Raw genomic sequence first — 12,856 nt, 5'->3', positions numbered from 1 at the left:
TAATTTATTGTGTATGCTCAAATATGAACTTAGTTGTTTCTGGATGTTTCTTCACTAATGGCTAGCTGACTCATAATTTTGTGTATGCAGGCTTTTCTGTTTGTGTTTTAATTTTATGAAGTTCATCTAGAAGGTGCTATTTTCCTAGGTATTTGCTTTTAGAGAGAAAGCGTTGAGATTGCTGTTTCAATATTGAGCATTGATTTCTAATTAATGGAAGGTCTTCTGGCAAGCGCCAAATTGAACAGACTGATTACCTCTTTGACATTGTGTGATATCTGAATTAGTATTAGATACTTAGATCGAGAACAAAGGTCGCTTGTTAGATATGCGTTGTCTCTTAATGGTTTCCTCAGGGCCACCAATAAAGAAACGATCTGGTTTACGGATTAAACAAGCAGGACGTGGTTCATACAGAGCTAGTTAGCTGTATTTTGTTTTTAGATCTTTTTATCCAAGTTAATCTTTGCTGAACTCGGTGAGTTTTTATATTGAACAAGTAAGATGGGAGCTACACCTTTAAGGAGGTTTTACAGAGTCTTTGCAATAATTCTTGCTGGAATTATGCTGTTTTTTGGAAGCTTCTGCAACAAAATCAAATGTATGTCTTGCTTTTCCTCTTTTCTTAGATAATAATTGTTGTCCATGAAATTTAATCTACGATTTGCTTCTGCAAAGTGTTCTTAAACAGCAACAAAGGGTCAAACATTTTGTTGCAAGTTGCATATTGTGTTAAAATGTATAAATTTAGGGATAATGCATGTTGAGGCCACCATGTATTTTACCTTTTTCATTATGGTCATCTGCATATTGAAACTACTTTATATACCACCAAAATATATATCCTGGTTTGTTCATAATACCAAATTTGGCCAAAACCATGTCTGATGACATGGACGCCCTCAAAATTTTTGGAAAGACAAAATACCCCTGTATCAATCTATCAAAAAGCAACCTTTCTTTGTTCTGTCAAGGGATATGTCATATGTTTGAACTTTGAAGTGTTCCTTGGAGTTATTTCTGTTTTTTATATTATAACAAAAGTACCCTTACACTTGGGCAAGAAGCAAAGTCTCATTTACTTTTTTGTTTATATTTGTTATTTATCGCCATGTTATATGATAGGGGTGAAGATGTGATTATGTTATTAAGTTAACTTCAAAAGTGGTCCATGGAGCAGTTGAGAATCTCCACTAAAATTGTTTTTTTAATAATGACAAAATTTCATTATCTTATTGCGAATATGCTTGTCCACTTACACAAAAGACATGTATATTCATGGTCCACCTCAACACGTATACCTGTACCGACATAACAATTTTTCTTTATATACTTTTTATAAATCTTCGCGTAACAGATCAAAGAAGGTTTAACGAGTTGATCGGTTTAAAAGTACCACACACCATACACAAGTTTTGTAAATGTATAATTGTATACACTGTGTATGTAAATGTTAACAATATTAATCTGAAATATTAGGGTTTTGATGTGGGAAGATTGATACTTTGGCACCTTAAAAGTTCAAGATTCCATGGAAAATATATATAATGCTGAAACAAGTGCTTATAATGAAACATTTCGTGGAGATGCATATGAATTAGCAATGGCTTATATGTCAACCATTAATTATGCATTGGGTGAAGGGTAAATACATATTTTCTTTCGTTTGTTTGTGTGAACTTGTTAAAAGCCACAAAATGATATCATTTGTAAATCATTCTAGGGTTGTTGGTGATGTGGCATATACAGGGGACTGTCGCTGGATTTTTGCATCAAATCCTGAGGTTAGTTTCAGTTGACATTAGTAATGTCATATTGTGGTGTTAACTGCAAATTTACCATGTTATCCTTCTTCCATTGGCAGAATGCAGATGAATGGTTGTTACAGTTTGCAGCAGGTGTCAAGGTATTTTCATTATTGACTATCATGCCTCAATACAGTTGCATGTTAAATCCTCTTTGACTAATAATTTCAGAATTGCTTCCATGCAGACTATTTTGCTTGTGCCTGTTATTCCATTTGGAGTTCTACAACTTGGCTCATTGGAAGATGTATGTAATGGGTTAAAATGGGTCAGATTGGGTACCCGGTCAAAACGGGTTGGGTTGACTGTTAAATAACCTGTCCAAAATGTTCAGTTTTGTTTTGATAAATAGTTTACGTGTGTGAAATATGATTACAAAAAGTCTATTATTACATTAATGATTGAACTTTATGAAGGATTTCAGATAGGCCCGTAAACACTCTGAACGTTCAGTGAACAGTTTGTGAACAGTTCGGCGGGAAGTTTGTTTATGCTCGTTTATTTAATAAACAAACAAGCATGCACAATAATTTTTTTATTTTGTTAAAACGGACGGACATGAACACATCTCATTTGTTTGTTTTAAGTCCATTTATGTTTGTTTAAGTTTGTTCTTTTACGCATGCTAACCCATTCATTAAATTTTTTTTGGTCTATTACAGTTTAGTCTATTTTTAATAACTTTTGAGGCCCAACACATTGTTCTTCACGCTGCTTTTAACTAGTTTTAACTCAGTTACGTTTGTTCATCTATGACATGTTTAGTTATGTCTGTTCATTTACGCTCGTTCGTTTATATTGTTAACAGACGAACATAAACAAACATGAACATGTTCCTTTTCTGAATAAACGAACATGAACAAGAAAAACATGTTCGTTTAAGTGCTCATGTTTGATCATTTGCTTGTTTAAAGCTAAACAAACAAACACAACATGCTCTGTTCGTGTTCGTTCAGTTCGTTTCAAGCCTAATTTGGATGGCTATTGACGTTGCCTCTTTTCGTTTATGTTCTTTTAAAAGTTTTACATGTATCATAACCCGAGTCATCCGATTCAAAAGTTAAGGAGTCAAAATAGTCACTTTCTTGTTTTATGCATTGATTTATTTTTGCCTTATTGTTCCAGCTTCCGGAAGACTTACAAATGGCCAACTATATTAAAGATGAGTTCTTTGCACATCAAGATTTCATGCAATATGCTGATGCTTTTGCAACAGACCAGCATTTTTCATCTCAACCACCAAAAACCATTGATGACATCATCTGGCCAAACCACACACTGTTGGCCAAAAGTCTTTCAACACCAACTTCTGATAACTGGCATTCATCTCATTCATCAAATGCTACTGAATTCCCAAATCCACATCAATCCACAAGTTTGATCTATTCTGAGATGCCAATGAACCAACAGTTAGTTACTGATGCGGTCCCGTTCTTAAACTTTCCTAAAGAATGTGAGCTGCACAAAGCTCTGGGTCCCGCTTTCATGGTGAAACCACTTTCTATTGCTGACTCATCATCTAGTAAAACCAATCAAAACATGGATGAGAAAATGGGATTTGAGGGATCGAGTTCTTTAACTAGTAACCAGTTAGCACCTGCATGTTTTACTAGGGTAAAAAATTATAACAATAGTTCTTCACCTTCGGGTATTACATATGAGGGTGTAGTTGAAGAATTAACAGAGGAAGAAGGGCAAAATAGTAATTATGACGTTTTGCATCAAGTTAAAGGTTCAAAAGCATCTGCTGCTAGCAAAAGACGGGTCAAATCGGGTGCTAAACAGAAGGCTAGACCTCGAGACCGACAATTGATTCAGGATCGGCTCAAGGATTTACGTGAACTTGTTCCAAATGGTGCAAAGGTTGGTTTATCTGATACCTTTATTTTATAATGTTTTCCTTTATATTAATTTATTGGTCATATTTATTTAATCTAGTGTCGTTTGAATGCAGTGTAGTATTGATGGTCTACTGGATCGAACCGTAAAACATATGATGTTTTTAGAAAGTGTCAATGATCGTGCTGTCAAGTTGAGGCAGTGTGGCCAATCAGAGGCAAGTGATTATAATTTATTGTTATTTTATAGGGCAAACTGCTCGTAATATAAATGAAATTATGAGTTTCACACTTCATTCTGATTTATTTATTAACTATTTTATATACTTTAGACTCATTATGTGTTATTTTTTATATTTTTTTAATTGTAACTTTTATTTATAACATAATATATATTAATAAGATATTTTTATCATTATTTCATTTTATAATATTTAGTTATTTTCAAATAAAGGCTCGTGAGCCAACTTGAGTCTTGAGCTTGAGAAGTGAAGCTTGGGCCCGGGCTCTGTTTATCAAACAAGCTTATTTTAAGGCTCGAGCTCGGCTCATTTTCACTCATGGGAGTTTAGCTCGTGAGTCCTTTTTTTTCAAGCTTGAGCTCTGCTCGTTTATGATTATTTATTTATTAATATTTTTTTATATTTTTTAATTATAATTTTTTATGTTTAACATAATATATGTTATTTAATTTTATCATAACTTTATGGATAATATATATTATTATAAAATGATACCTTGAATAAGAGTTTTATAAACAGTAGGTTTGTTTAAGCTCGCGGGCCAGCTCGTGCTTCGGCTCGTTTATTAACAAAGCTTATTTTAAGGCTCGGGCAGTCGTGGTCGTTTAAGCTCGGCTCGGTTTGAGCTTCTAACGAGCTGATCTCGATTAGCTCACAAGCCGGTTTGGCTCATTTGCACCCCTAAATATAATAGTAACCAATTTCAAATTAAGCGGAAAATAGAAACCAACTTACATTTTGTTACCAATTTTTTAAAGTAAGGTTTGTCTTTAAACCAACTAATAAACTGCAAGTTGGCTTCTAGTTTTGCGCATAGTTCAAAGTTTGTATAATTTACCCTTTATCTTATTTTCTTTATTTTATATTCCATGTGTCAAACTGTCAATGGACATAAGCTTGTACAAGCTTTACTTGAGTTTCCTTCTAAAAGTTGTATACTATCCATTTGATTTACAGAAAGCAGGAACTGGCCTGAAGAATAATGCAACACCCGTGGTCAAAGGTAGTCAAAGCGGGGCCAGCTGGGCATTTGAAGTAGGAGGCGATTCAACAGTATGCCCCATACTTGTTGAAGATCTTCAATATCCTGGTCACATGGTTATAGAGGTCTGTATGTTAGCAGTTAGCACTTCCTGTACTTCTAATATTTTTGTTATTTCATATATATTCTATTTCTTGTTACAGATGATATGTGACGATAGCATTCGCTTTCTTGAGATAGCTGAGGTGATACATGGTCTTGAATTGACAATTTTACACGGAGTGATGGAGAAACGGTCTGGAAACACGTGGGCCCGCTACATTGTCGAGGTATGTACTTTTTTTAGTTTCAATTTTTTTTGTGAAGTAATGATATATACAAGACATTAAAAAGTTGTGATCTGATTTTGTATGTGTGCAGGCTCCAAAGGGATTTCATAGATTGGATATATTTTGGCCATTGATGAAGCTTTTGCAGCAACAACCTAGTACGATATCTAGCAAAATATGATGCCATGTGAATGTTAACTGAACTTGTTAAGTTTAATGTTGTGCTTATTGTATGGTAACCACTTAATATCGACTGTTAGTTTTGAGTTGGTTTGTAGCATAAATCGTATTTGTGACAAACATGTACATGCCGGATTTATTGGTATGTGAATATTTATGTCAACGTACTGTTTAGGGTGTTTTAAGAATTGGTTAAAAGTCTTAGATCAGGATAAGAAAATGGTAGATAAGTAATTTTGATAGGAAAAAGGTAAGGTAGGTTTGTAATATGGAAATAAAAGTCTTTAGATATGTAATTCTATTTACTTTGGAAGATTAGTTTTGTGTTGTGGACGTTGGTGAGAAATTAATTGTATATTTATATATGACGTAAGATGATTTAGTTATTTTTTTCTATGTATTACATGGTTGAACGTTTTTATGCCTACTTTTGTTTTGTTTAACAGTTTCGCTGTAAAGCGTGGGTCCGATACCCTCGTTTAATACACGGGTTTGATAAAATGTCTTAACATTTAGTTTTCTTATGGTTTTAGTCTCTGTCGAAACGCGAGAACTTGAATACTAGTTTCATGATGATGGTTGTGTAGAACTAATACTCTTTTTTTATTACAACTTTAGATACAAATTAATAAAATAACAATGGAATACATCTGACGCCTTCAGTTTCACCAATTAAGTGAGAAAGTTAGTTTTCTTTTAAGAACATGCAGCTTAGTTTTTCTTTAATCCTTTTGAAAACATTAATATAAATGAAAAAAAGGTAATAGGTACACGATTGTGGTTGTTTGGTCAAATTCTGCTCGCTCCGTTCCAATAAGGGGGTTGTTAAAGTTATTTTATTGTCAAAATTTGAGTATTTAATAATATAATATTATTTAATTAGGTGAGAAGAATTTCCATGTGTTATTTTTTAAAAAGTAAATCCATATTTTAATTTAGGTTACAATATATATATTTTTTTGAATAACCCTTCAATATATAAAATATCATTTATCTATTACTTATTTGGATAGTTAGATAGTATCAAACAATATTTTTATTGTCTAGTCATTGTAACTTGAGTTAAAAAAAAAAGAAAAAAGAGTAGCCACATATCTTCTTATATGCCATATTTTATTATATATAATTGCTATTGTTTAAATTTTATGAAACGCTTATATACAATATTTTGTTATATCTGATTTCAATTGTTCAATATCATATCATCATATGTAAAAGATTACCCAAACAAGAAGCATATACTTAACTTCAGAAATGTGAAAATAATCTTATATTCACAATTATATATATAATAGCAGTTTTAACCTATTTTTGTTAGATAAAAGCACTTTTATGTTGATTATACTTTTCCTTTTTACATATTTCTTAAAATTCTATAACTTTACCTAAGTTGCCAACCTTAGGCCTTAACGTCCACAACAATTTAAACTTGATGAAAGTCACCCTATCCAAACATGCACAGTTTAATCGACCACCCCTTGCCTTTTATCTACTCCACGTGCACGCCCACACGCATGAGTTGTGGCATTCAACCTTTTTGTGTGCCTTTATGAAACAATGATACAGGTTTTGGGATTTTATTCATTTACACGATTTTTCTTTTACATAATTTCACAAACAAACATCATAATCTGTCTGGAATTGACATTTTGTAATTTAAGCTTGAGTTTAGCATAGACTTATTTAGAAAAATTTATTATACAAACATATATTTAATTTTAAAAGAATTATTCGAATAAAAGAGTCGTTAAGATTTACAAGTCTAGTTGCACTCAAGCTTAACTAGTGAATTTAATAACTTAATTATAGTCTCGAGTACGGAGTCAAGCTCCTTTAAACTCGACTCGTTTTAAACTTTTAGTTTGTTATATTAGATGGAGCTTCTGGTTCTAGTCCCCAACAACTACCAGCCAACTGTGTAGTGAGGAAATGGGATCAAAGTCTGTGGGCGGCAGTTGAGTTGCAATGCCAATAGACTAGAGAGATGCTGCTATCTTGGTTAGGTAGGCGTCAGTAACCATGTCCTCTCTCTCTCTCTGTATGTATATATGTGTGTGTATACACACACACACCAATTTTGACTCATCTACTCTATTTATTTCTCACTCTCTCTCTCCGGTACGCACGTTTCAATCGTCTTCTTCTTGGCAGATCTGTTACCACTACTAAACGTATGCTATTGATTGATTGTTGCTGTTTAATTTCAGGTTTTGATCGCTGACTGGTGGCAAAATTGGAGGTAGATTTTAAATACTTTCGTAATTGTCAGATTGTGTATTAGGTTTAGAGATAGAGATACTTGATTTTCATCAGCGTAATAAATGTGTACCCTTATTAATTAATTAATCGGTTAATGTAGCAGCCAGCAGATTGGACTAATACTAATTAGTGTGTGTGTCTGCTACAGCGTGCACTTAACTTTACATCATTATATTTATAAATATAAGCAAATAACATTCAGTAGGAGGCATATATAAAATTTCCTGAATGAATGGTTAGATTACAGTCACAGACTTGACTAATTTGTAATAGGATGATGAGAAAGACAAGTTTTAAATCCAAGAGTATTTATTTATTTATTTATTGAGTGATTAGAATGAGGTGCTTTCATGTATTAATTAATGCCAATCAGCTAAGCATTCTCATCACCATTGTCTAATTTGATAATACTCCATAGTCATACACATTCACACATATGGATTATCACTTTTCTCTCAAGTTTTTTTACAGAGTTTCATTTCCTTGAAGTTTTAAGTTATTTGTTTTCCTTATAGCAGGCATACAATAAGCTCTGTTGTTTGTGTTTCAATGCACACTAGACACAGACGAAACCGAAAATATGATTGTATCTTCAAAGTGTTACAGACATGTTTTATCCCAGGAAATATGTTTTGCAGCTTAGAACTTAGCTTCTTGGGCCATTTTTGTTCTTGTCACGTTATCATACAAACATACTTACATACATGTATAAAGAATTACTTCGATGCACATTGCGCTAGTGTAAAATCATTAATGCATTATATGCTTCTTGTTCCAACAACTTGAAGCATTTGCAGAAGGTGTTATAACTAGTGAATGTTTATTATACCAACTACTTCTCTTTTGTGGCGATATATTTTTCAGACAAGATTGATCACAGATCATCATAGCAAAATTTAATTCTTTGCTGAGCTATGGACTTCCTAGAACAAAACGAGATCCCGATAGTTATTGCTGTTTTTGCTGTTGCCATTGTTGCATTCTTACTTCTTTCCAAGAAACCTAAAGGTTATATACTCACTCTGAACCATTATCCTTTAGGCTCATCAATTGTGGCTACAGAAAAACTAAATAAAATGGTTTTTTTTGTGACCAGGGTGTATAGATCCTGATAACTTTAGGGAATTCAAGCTTGTGAAACGCACGCAACTTAGCCATAATGTGGCCAAATTCAGATTTGCTCTTCCTACACCCACTTCAGTTTTGGGACTTCCTATTGGACAGCATATTAGTTGCAGGTATATCACTACTTTATGTAGCCCAAAATAGACACACTATGTCATATCATTTTCTTACACTGACAATAATTTACAACTCCCCTGAAAAATTTTAGAATTACATTGAAACTTATACAAGTGGTACAAATGAAAATCTCGGTTTTTAACTTGTAACATACGCATATTAATTTTGATCTCAAAGTTGAAATGCATCATTGTTGGATCCGGCAAAAAATGGTGTGGTATAACTCAATCTTTTACAGTAGGCCTGTAAACGAACCAAACGCTCAGTGAACCGTTTGGCGTTTACATTAACTTTATTTAATAAACAGACAAGCATATACATAAGCTTTTGTTCATTTACTTAAACAAATGAACATGAGCATATGCCCTGTTTGTTCAGTTATGTTTGTGAGCGTTTGTTAGTTTAGGTTTGTAACTTTGTTTAAGTTTGTTTGTTTGTTTGTTTACGTTCATCTATATCATTTAAATTTCTTAAGCCCATTTCAATTTAGTCTAGTTTTATGAAATTAAAATATCATCCATTACAATTCAGTCTATTTTTATTATTTTTTAAGCCCAACAATTCACGTTTACTTTTAATTGCCATTTGCTAATTTATGTTCGTTTATGTTCGTTCACCTGTGTTTCGTCTGTGTTCGCTTACGTTGATGAACCGTTCTATTATACCACTAATGAAGGGACATAAACAAACATGAAACTGTTTGTTTCTTAACGAACGACATGAACGTAAAACCACGTTTGTTTAATTGTTCAGTTAAAGTTAAACGAACGGACATAAACCAAACAAAAAAAAAAGGCAACCAATCACTTTGCTTTCTTAAAATTTCATAATTTAGGGGTAAGGATAGCCAAGGTGAAGAGGTTATCAAACCATACACGCCAACCACTTTGGATTCTGATCGTGGATATTTTGAGTTGGTTATTAAGGTACGTATTCAAAAGTCTTTAGACTTCTTGCTTATGCTTTTAATTAATCAATTCACTTTAATCATATTTTATATTCCATATAATTTATGAAATTACGCTGCTCTATTATAGATGTATCCACAAGGTCGTATGTCCCACCACTTTAGAGAAATGAAAGAAGGTGACTTTTTGTCTGTAAAGGGACCTAAGGTAAGATCAATTTCATTTTTAACTTATTTATATTTAAGATAATATATTATTAGGGTGGGTTTATTATTATATTATTTTCATGTTTAGAAGATATTTGATTAGGTTTTGCTTGTAATCATCTTCATTGTATCTCTGCATATAGTTGATCACTAATACATAATACGCCACAGTGTTTTCATTTGATTAGGTTTCTTTTGTAATCATCCTCATTGTATCTCTATTTGTATTTGTTAGTATTCATTTTGTTATATTCTATTAATCATACATCTAATTACTAAAGCATAATGTGCTTACTACTGATCTTAAACGTTTAACTTACCGTTAAATTTGTTAATGTCAGGGACGATTCAAGTATCGACCTGGTGATGTGAGAGCCTTTGGAATGATTGCTGGAGGCTCGGGCATCACTCCAATGTTTCAGGTGTTAATTAATATTATATCTTGTAAAAAAGATATTTGTTTAAAAATATGTTGAAAAATCATTTTTTTGTGTTTTTTAAACCTAGGTTGCGAGAGCTATTCTAGAAGACGATTCAGACAAGACCAAGTTGGATCTCATCTATGCTAATGTCACATATGAAGACATTCTTCTTAAGGTAAGTGATTATATATTTAAGGTTATTTATTATTTCTCTTAAGATGTATATTTTCTTGTTTTCAGTAACATTTACTTAATCAACTCATTGGATGATTTACAGGAAGAATTAGACGCGCTAGCTACTAAACACGCAGGCCGCTTCAAAGTTTACTATGTATTAAATGAGGTAATACTTTACATATAATTCAAGGTTGATCGTTTTATTTTTAACTTTGGTCTTTTCATCATATTGAAAAGTTTTATCTCTAATGATTTATATATTATAAACATACTTAACAATATCAACCTTAATGCATTTAAGATACTGTCATTAAGGGTAAAATGGGAAAATTAGTAAATTATAACTGTCAAATTTTGCAAGTGAACAATTATTCTTTGAAAAATGTTTATACAGAAATGCGGATATTACGTATAACTCTGTATGTTGTGTACTTTTGAAGCCACCCGAGGGATGGACAGGTGGCGTTGGATTCGTAACTAAGGAAATGATTGAAGAACATTTTCCTGCTCCTGCTTTTGACATCAAGGTATGCTTTCAATGTTTTTAACTTTTTCATAAACAAGTAGTGTGCCAGTATGATTACAAATGCAATAACTGTAAAATAATTTATATGGTTTTGTTATGTTTCGAAAGTGCACTTGGAATGCTTTCAATGTTTTTAACTTAATGGCTTTTAACAAATGAACCCGCAGATTCTAAGGTGTGGTCCGCCACCAATGAACAAGGCCATGGCTGCTCATCTTGAAGCTTTGAACTATGAACCAGATTTGTTGTTTCAGTTCTAATTAAATTATATCTGTTGTATTTGAATAAAGTATGATAGGACTTGGTTGTGATTGTTATCTTCAATTTTATTCCGGCATTTGGAATTCTTGCCTCATTTTTAGAATATGCTATCTTTAACTGGTAAAAATAAAAACTGTTAGCTAAATATGAAATGGCTCATAAGTCACCAAAAAAGTTGGGTTCATTTCATATAGTAAATTTTTGTAGTTGAAATGCAATACTAATAACGCTTGGTAGCTAGAAACTATAAAATCAGGAATCAATCTGACACTCTGCCTTGCCCCGTTTCAACCTGAAGAGGTATGTACCCGCCTCAACACCGAGCAAGGCGGGTCAACCCACAAGATATAGACAAGAGGCTTGAAATCAAGACATTATGAAGGCACGAAGCCAAAACCTACGCGCATGGCGCATATCACATATGCTCACGCATATCACATATGCTCATGCATCACATGCTCAGGCATCATATGCCCAGGCACCACACATGCTCAGGCATCATATGCCCAGGCACCACAGATGCCCAGGCATCACATATGCTCACGCATATCACATATGCGCGTGGCGCATCAGCGCGCGGCGCATATCACATGCTCGTGCATATCACATCTGCGCATGAAACATCTGCGCGTGAGAATAAAGAGAAGACCTCGCGCATCCTCAGGATTGGCGCATATCACACATGCACATAATCAACCTCGTCCTTATCCAAATCAGGATTAGGGCAACCTTGATTGTGCACGTCAGACAACCTTCCAGAAGGTATCTTTTTAAGGAATAAGAATATGCTGATGTTGACAGCCACCAATGAAAGGTGGACAACTCAGCAAAACCTATGTGCCACCACGTGGTTATAACCAATGAAAAAGCACCAGGTGTCCCAAAGGACACGTGGCGCAAAGCTACTGGAAGAGGCCAACAAAGCCCTAATTGGGTCTGAGCCCAATCATTGGAAACCCTAGCACTATAAATACAGCATCAACTCCACAAGGAGAGGGACATCATAACACATCATATCACATCCAATATCATCTGATAACATACAATCACAGAGTATTCAGCTATTAAGCAATACACTCCAAATTCCTTACTCTCACATATTATTATCTTCTCCACAAATACTTATTCTCACACCGGAGGGTTACCCCAAAGAGGACCCCTCTGTCCCTTTCTGAGGGGTAAGTGTACGGTGCTGTTCATTTTGTAGGTGGAAGAACCCAGATCCAAAAGAAACCATCGGTGAAATAGCATAATCACACCCGAGGAATGTAGATCGTCTACCAGTGAGTCGATCCACGTTTCTTCACAACCTATACCAAAAAACTACCCGTCCCGTTATCAAACACGTGAGTGTAATTGATGTACCCTTTGTATGTAAAACTCTTATTTCTTAGTCATAAAGAAACATAAATTTGACTATAACATTCGCATACGTAAAGCTATGTTTACACTTAATTTGATCAAGGTTTGAGCTATACT

General features: G+C 33.7%; 2 protein-coding genes across 3 annotated transcripts; both read left to right on the top strand.

Moving 5' to 3' along the window:
* Window positions 1-280: 280 nt before the first annotated feature.
* On the top strand, window positions 281-5,411 carry LOC143587884 (transcription factor LHW-like). The gene is made up of 10 exons (XM_077069048.1): window positions 281-601; window positions 1,480-1,644; window positions 1,724-1,784; window positions 1,865-1,906; window positions 1,993-2,052; window positions 2,931-3,668; window positions 3,760-3,865; window positions 4,847-4,992; window positions 5,071-5,196; window positions 5,288-5,411. Exons 2-10 carry the CDS (start codon window positions 1,532-1,534, stop codon window positions 5,375-5,377), a joined length of 1,482 nt encoding a protein of 493 aa, XP_076925163.1. The 5' UTR covers window positions 281-601; window positions 1,480-1,531; the 3' UTR covers window positions 5,378-5,411.
* A 2,168-nt stretch (window positions 5,412-7,579) lies between these two features.
* Window positions 7,580-11,471, top strand: LOC143587889 (NADH--cytochrome b5 reductase 1-like). Of its 2 annotated transcripts, none has more exons than XM_077069051.1 (10): window positions 7,580-7,615; window positions 8,500-8,643; window positions 8,732-8,873; window positions 9,713-9,803; window positions 9,915-9,992; window positions 10,333-10,413; window positions 10,499-10,588; window positions 10,691-10,756; window positions 11,031-11,117; window positions 11,284-11,471. In XM_077069051.1, exons 2-10 carry the CDS (start codon window positions 8,550-8,552, stop codon window positions 11,374-11,376), a joined length of 822 nt encoding a protein of 273 aa, XP_076925166.1. In that variant the 5' UTR covers window positions 7,580-7,615; window positions 8,500-8,549; the 3' UTR covers window positions 11,377-11,471. The 2 variants fall into 2 exon arrangements, with proteins under 2 accessions (XP_076925166.1, XP_076925167.1); XM_077069052.1 differs by having other exon boundaries at window positions 7,592-7,615; window positions 8,516-8,643.
* The last annotated feature ends 1,385 nt before the right edge of the window (window positions 11,472-12,856 follow it).

The sequence above is a fragment of the Bidens hawaiensis genome, unplaced genomic scaffold, assembly GCF_021521415.1.
Source record: "Bidens hawaiensis isolate Kalapana, Puna unplaced genomic scaffold, B.hawaiensis_p1.1 tig00035914_1, whole genome shotgun sequence".
Lineage (NCBI taxonomy): Eukaryota > Viridiplantae > Streptophyta > Magnoliopsida > Asterales > Asteraceae > Bidens > Bidens hawaiensis.
The sequence above is the reverse complement of the archived record's forward strand: the minus strand, read 5'-3'. Positions and strand labels throughout refer to the sequence as shown.

Coding starts and splice junctions, on each gene's coding strand:
- LOC143587884 (XM_077069048.1), top strand. CDS start 1,532: ATGGAAAATATATATAATGCTGAAACAAGTGCTTATAATGAAACATTT. Junction 1,785..1,864: donor TTTTTGCATCAAATCCTGAG/GTTAGTTTCAGT, acceptor TTCCATTGGCAG/AATGCAGATGAATGGTTGTT. Junction 3,669..3,759: donor TTGTTCCAAATGGTGCAAAG/GTTGGTTTATCT, acceptor GTTTGAATGCAG/TGTAGTATTGATGGTCTACT.
- LOC143587889 (XM_077069051.1), top strand. CDS start 8,550: ATGGACTTCCTAGAACAAAACGAGATCCCGATAGTTATTGCTGTTTTT. Junction 8,874..9,712: donor GGACAGCATATTAGTTGCAG/GTATATCACTAC, acceptor TTCATAATTTAG/GGGTAAGGATAGCCAAGGTG. Junction 9,804..9,914: donor ATTTTGAGTTGGTTATTAAG/GTACGTATTCAA, acceptor GCTCTATTATAG/ATGTATCCACAAGGTCGTAT.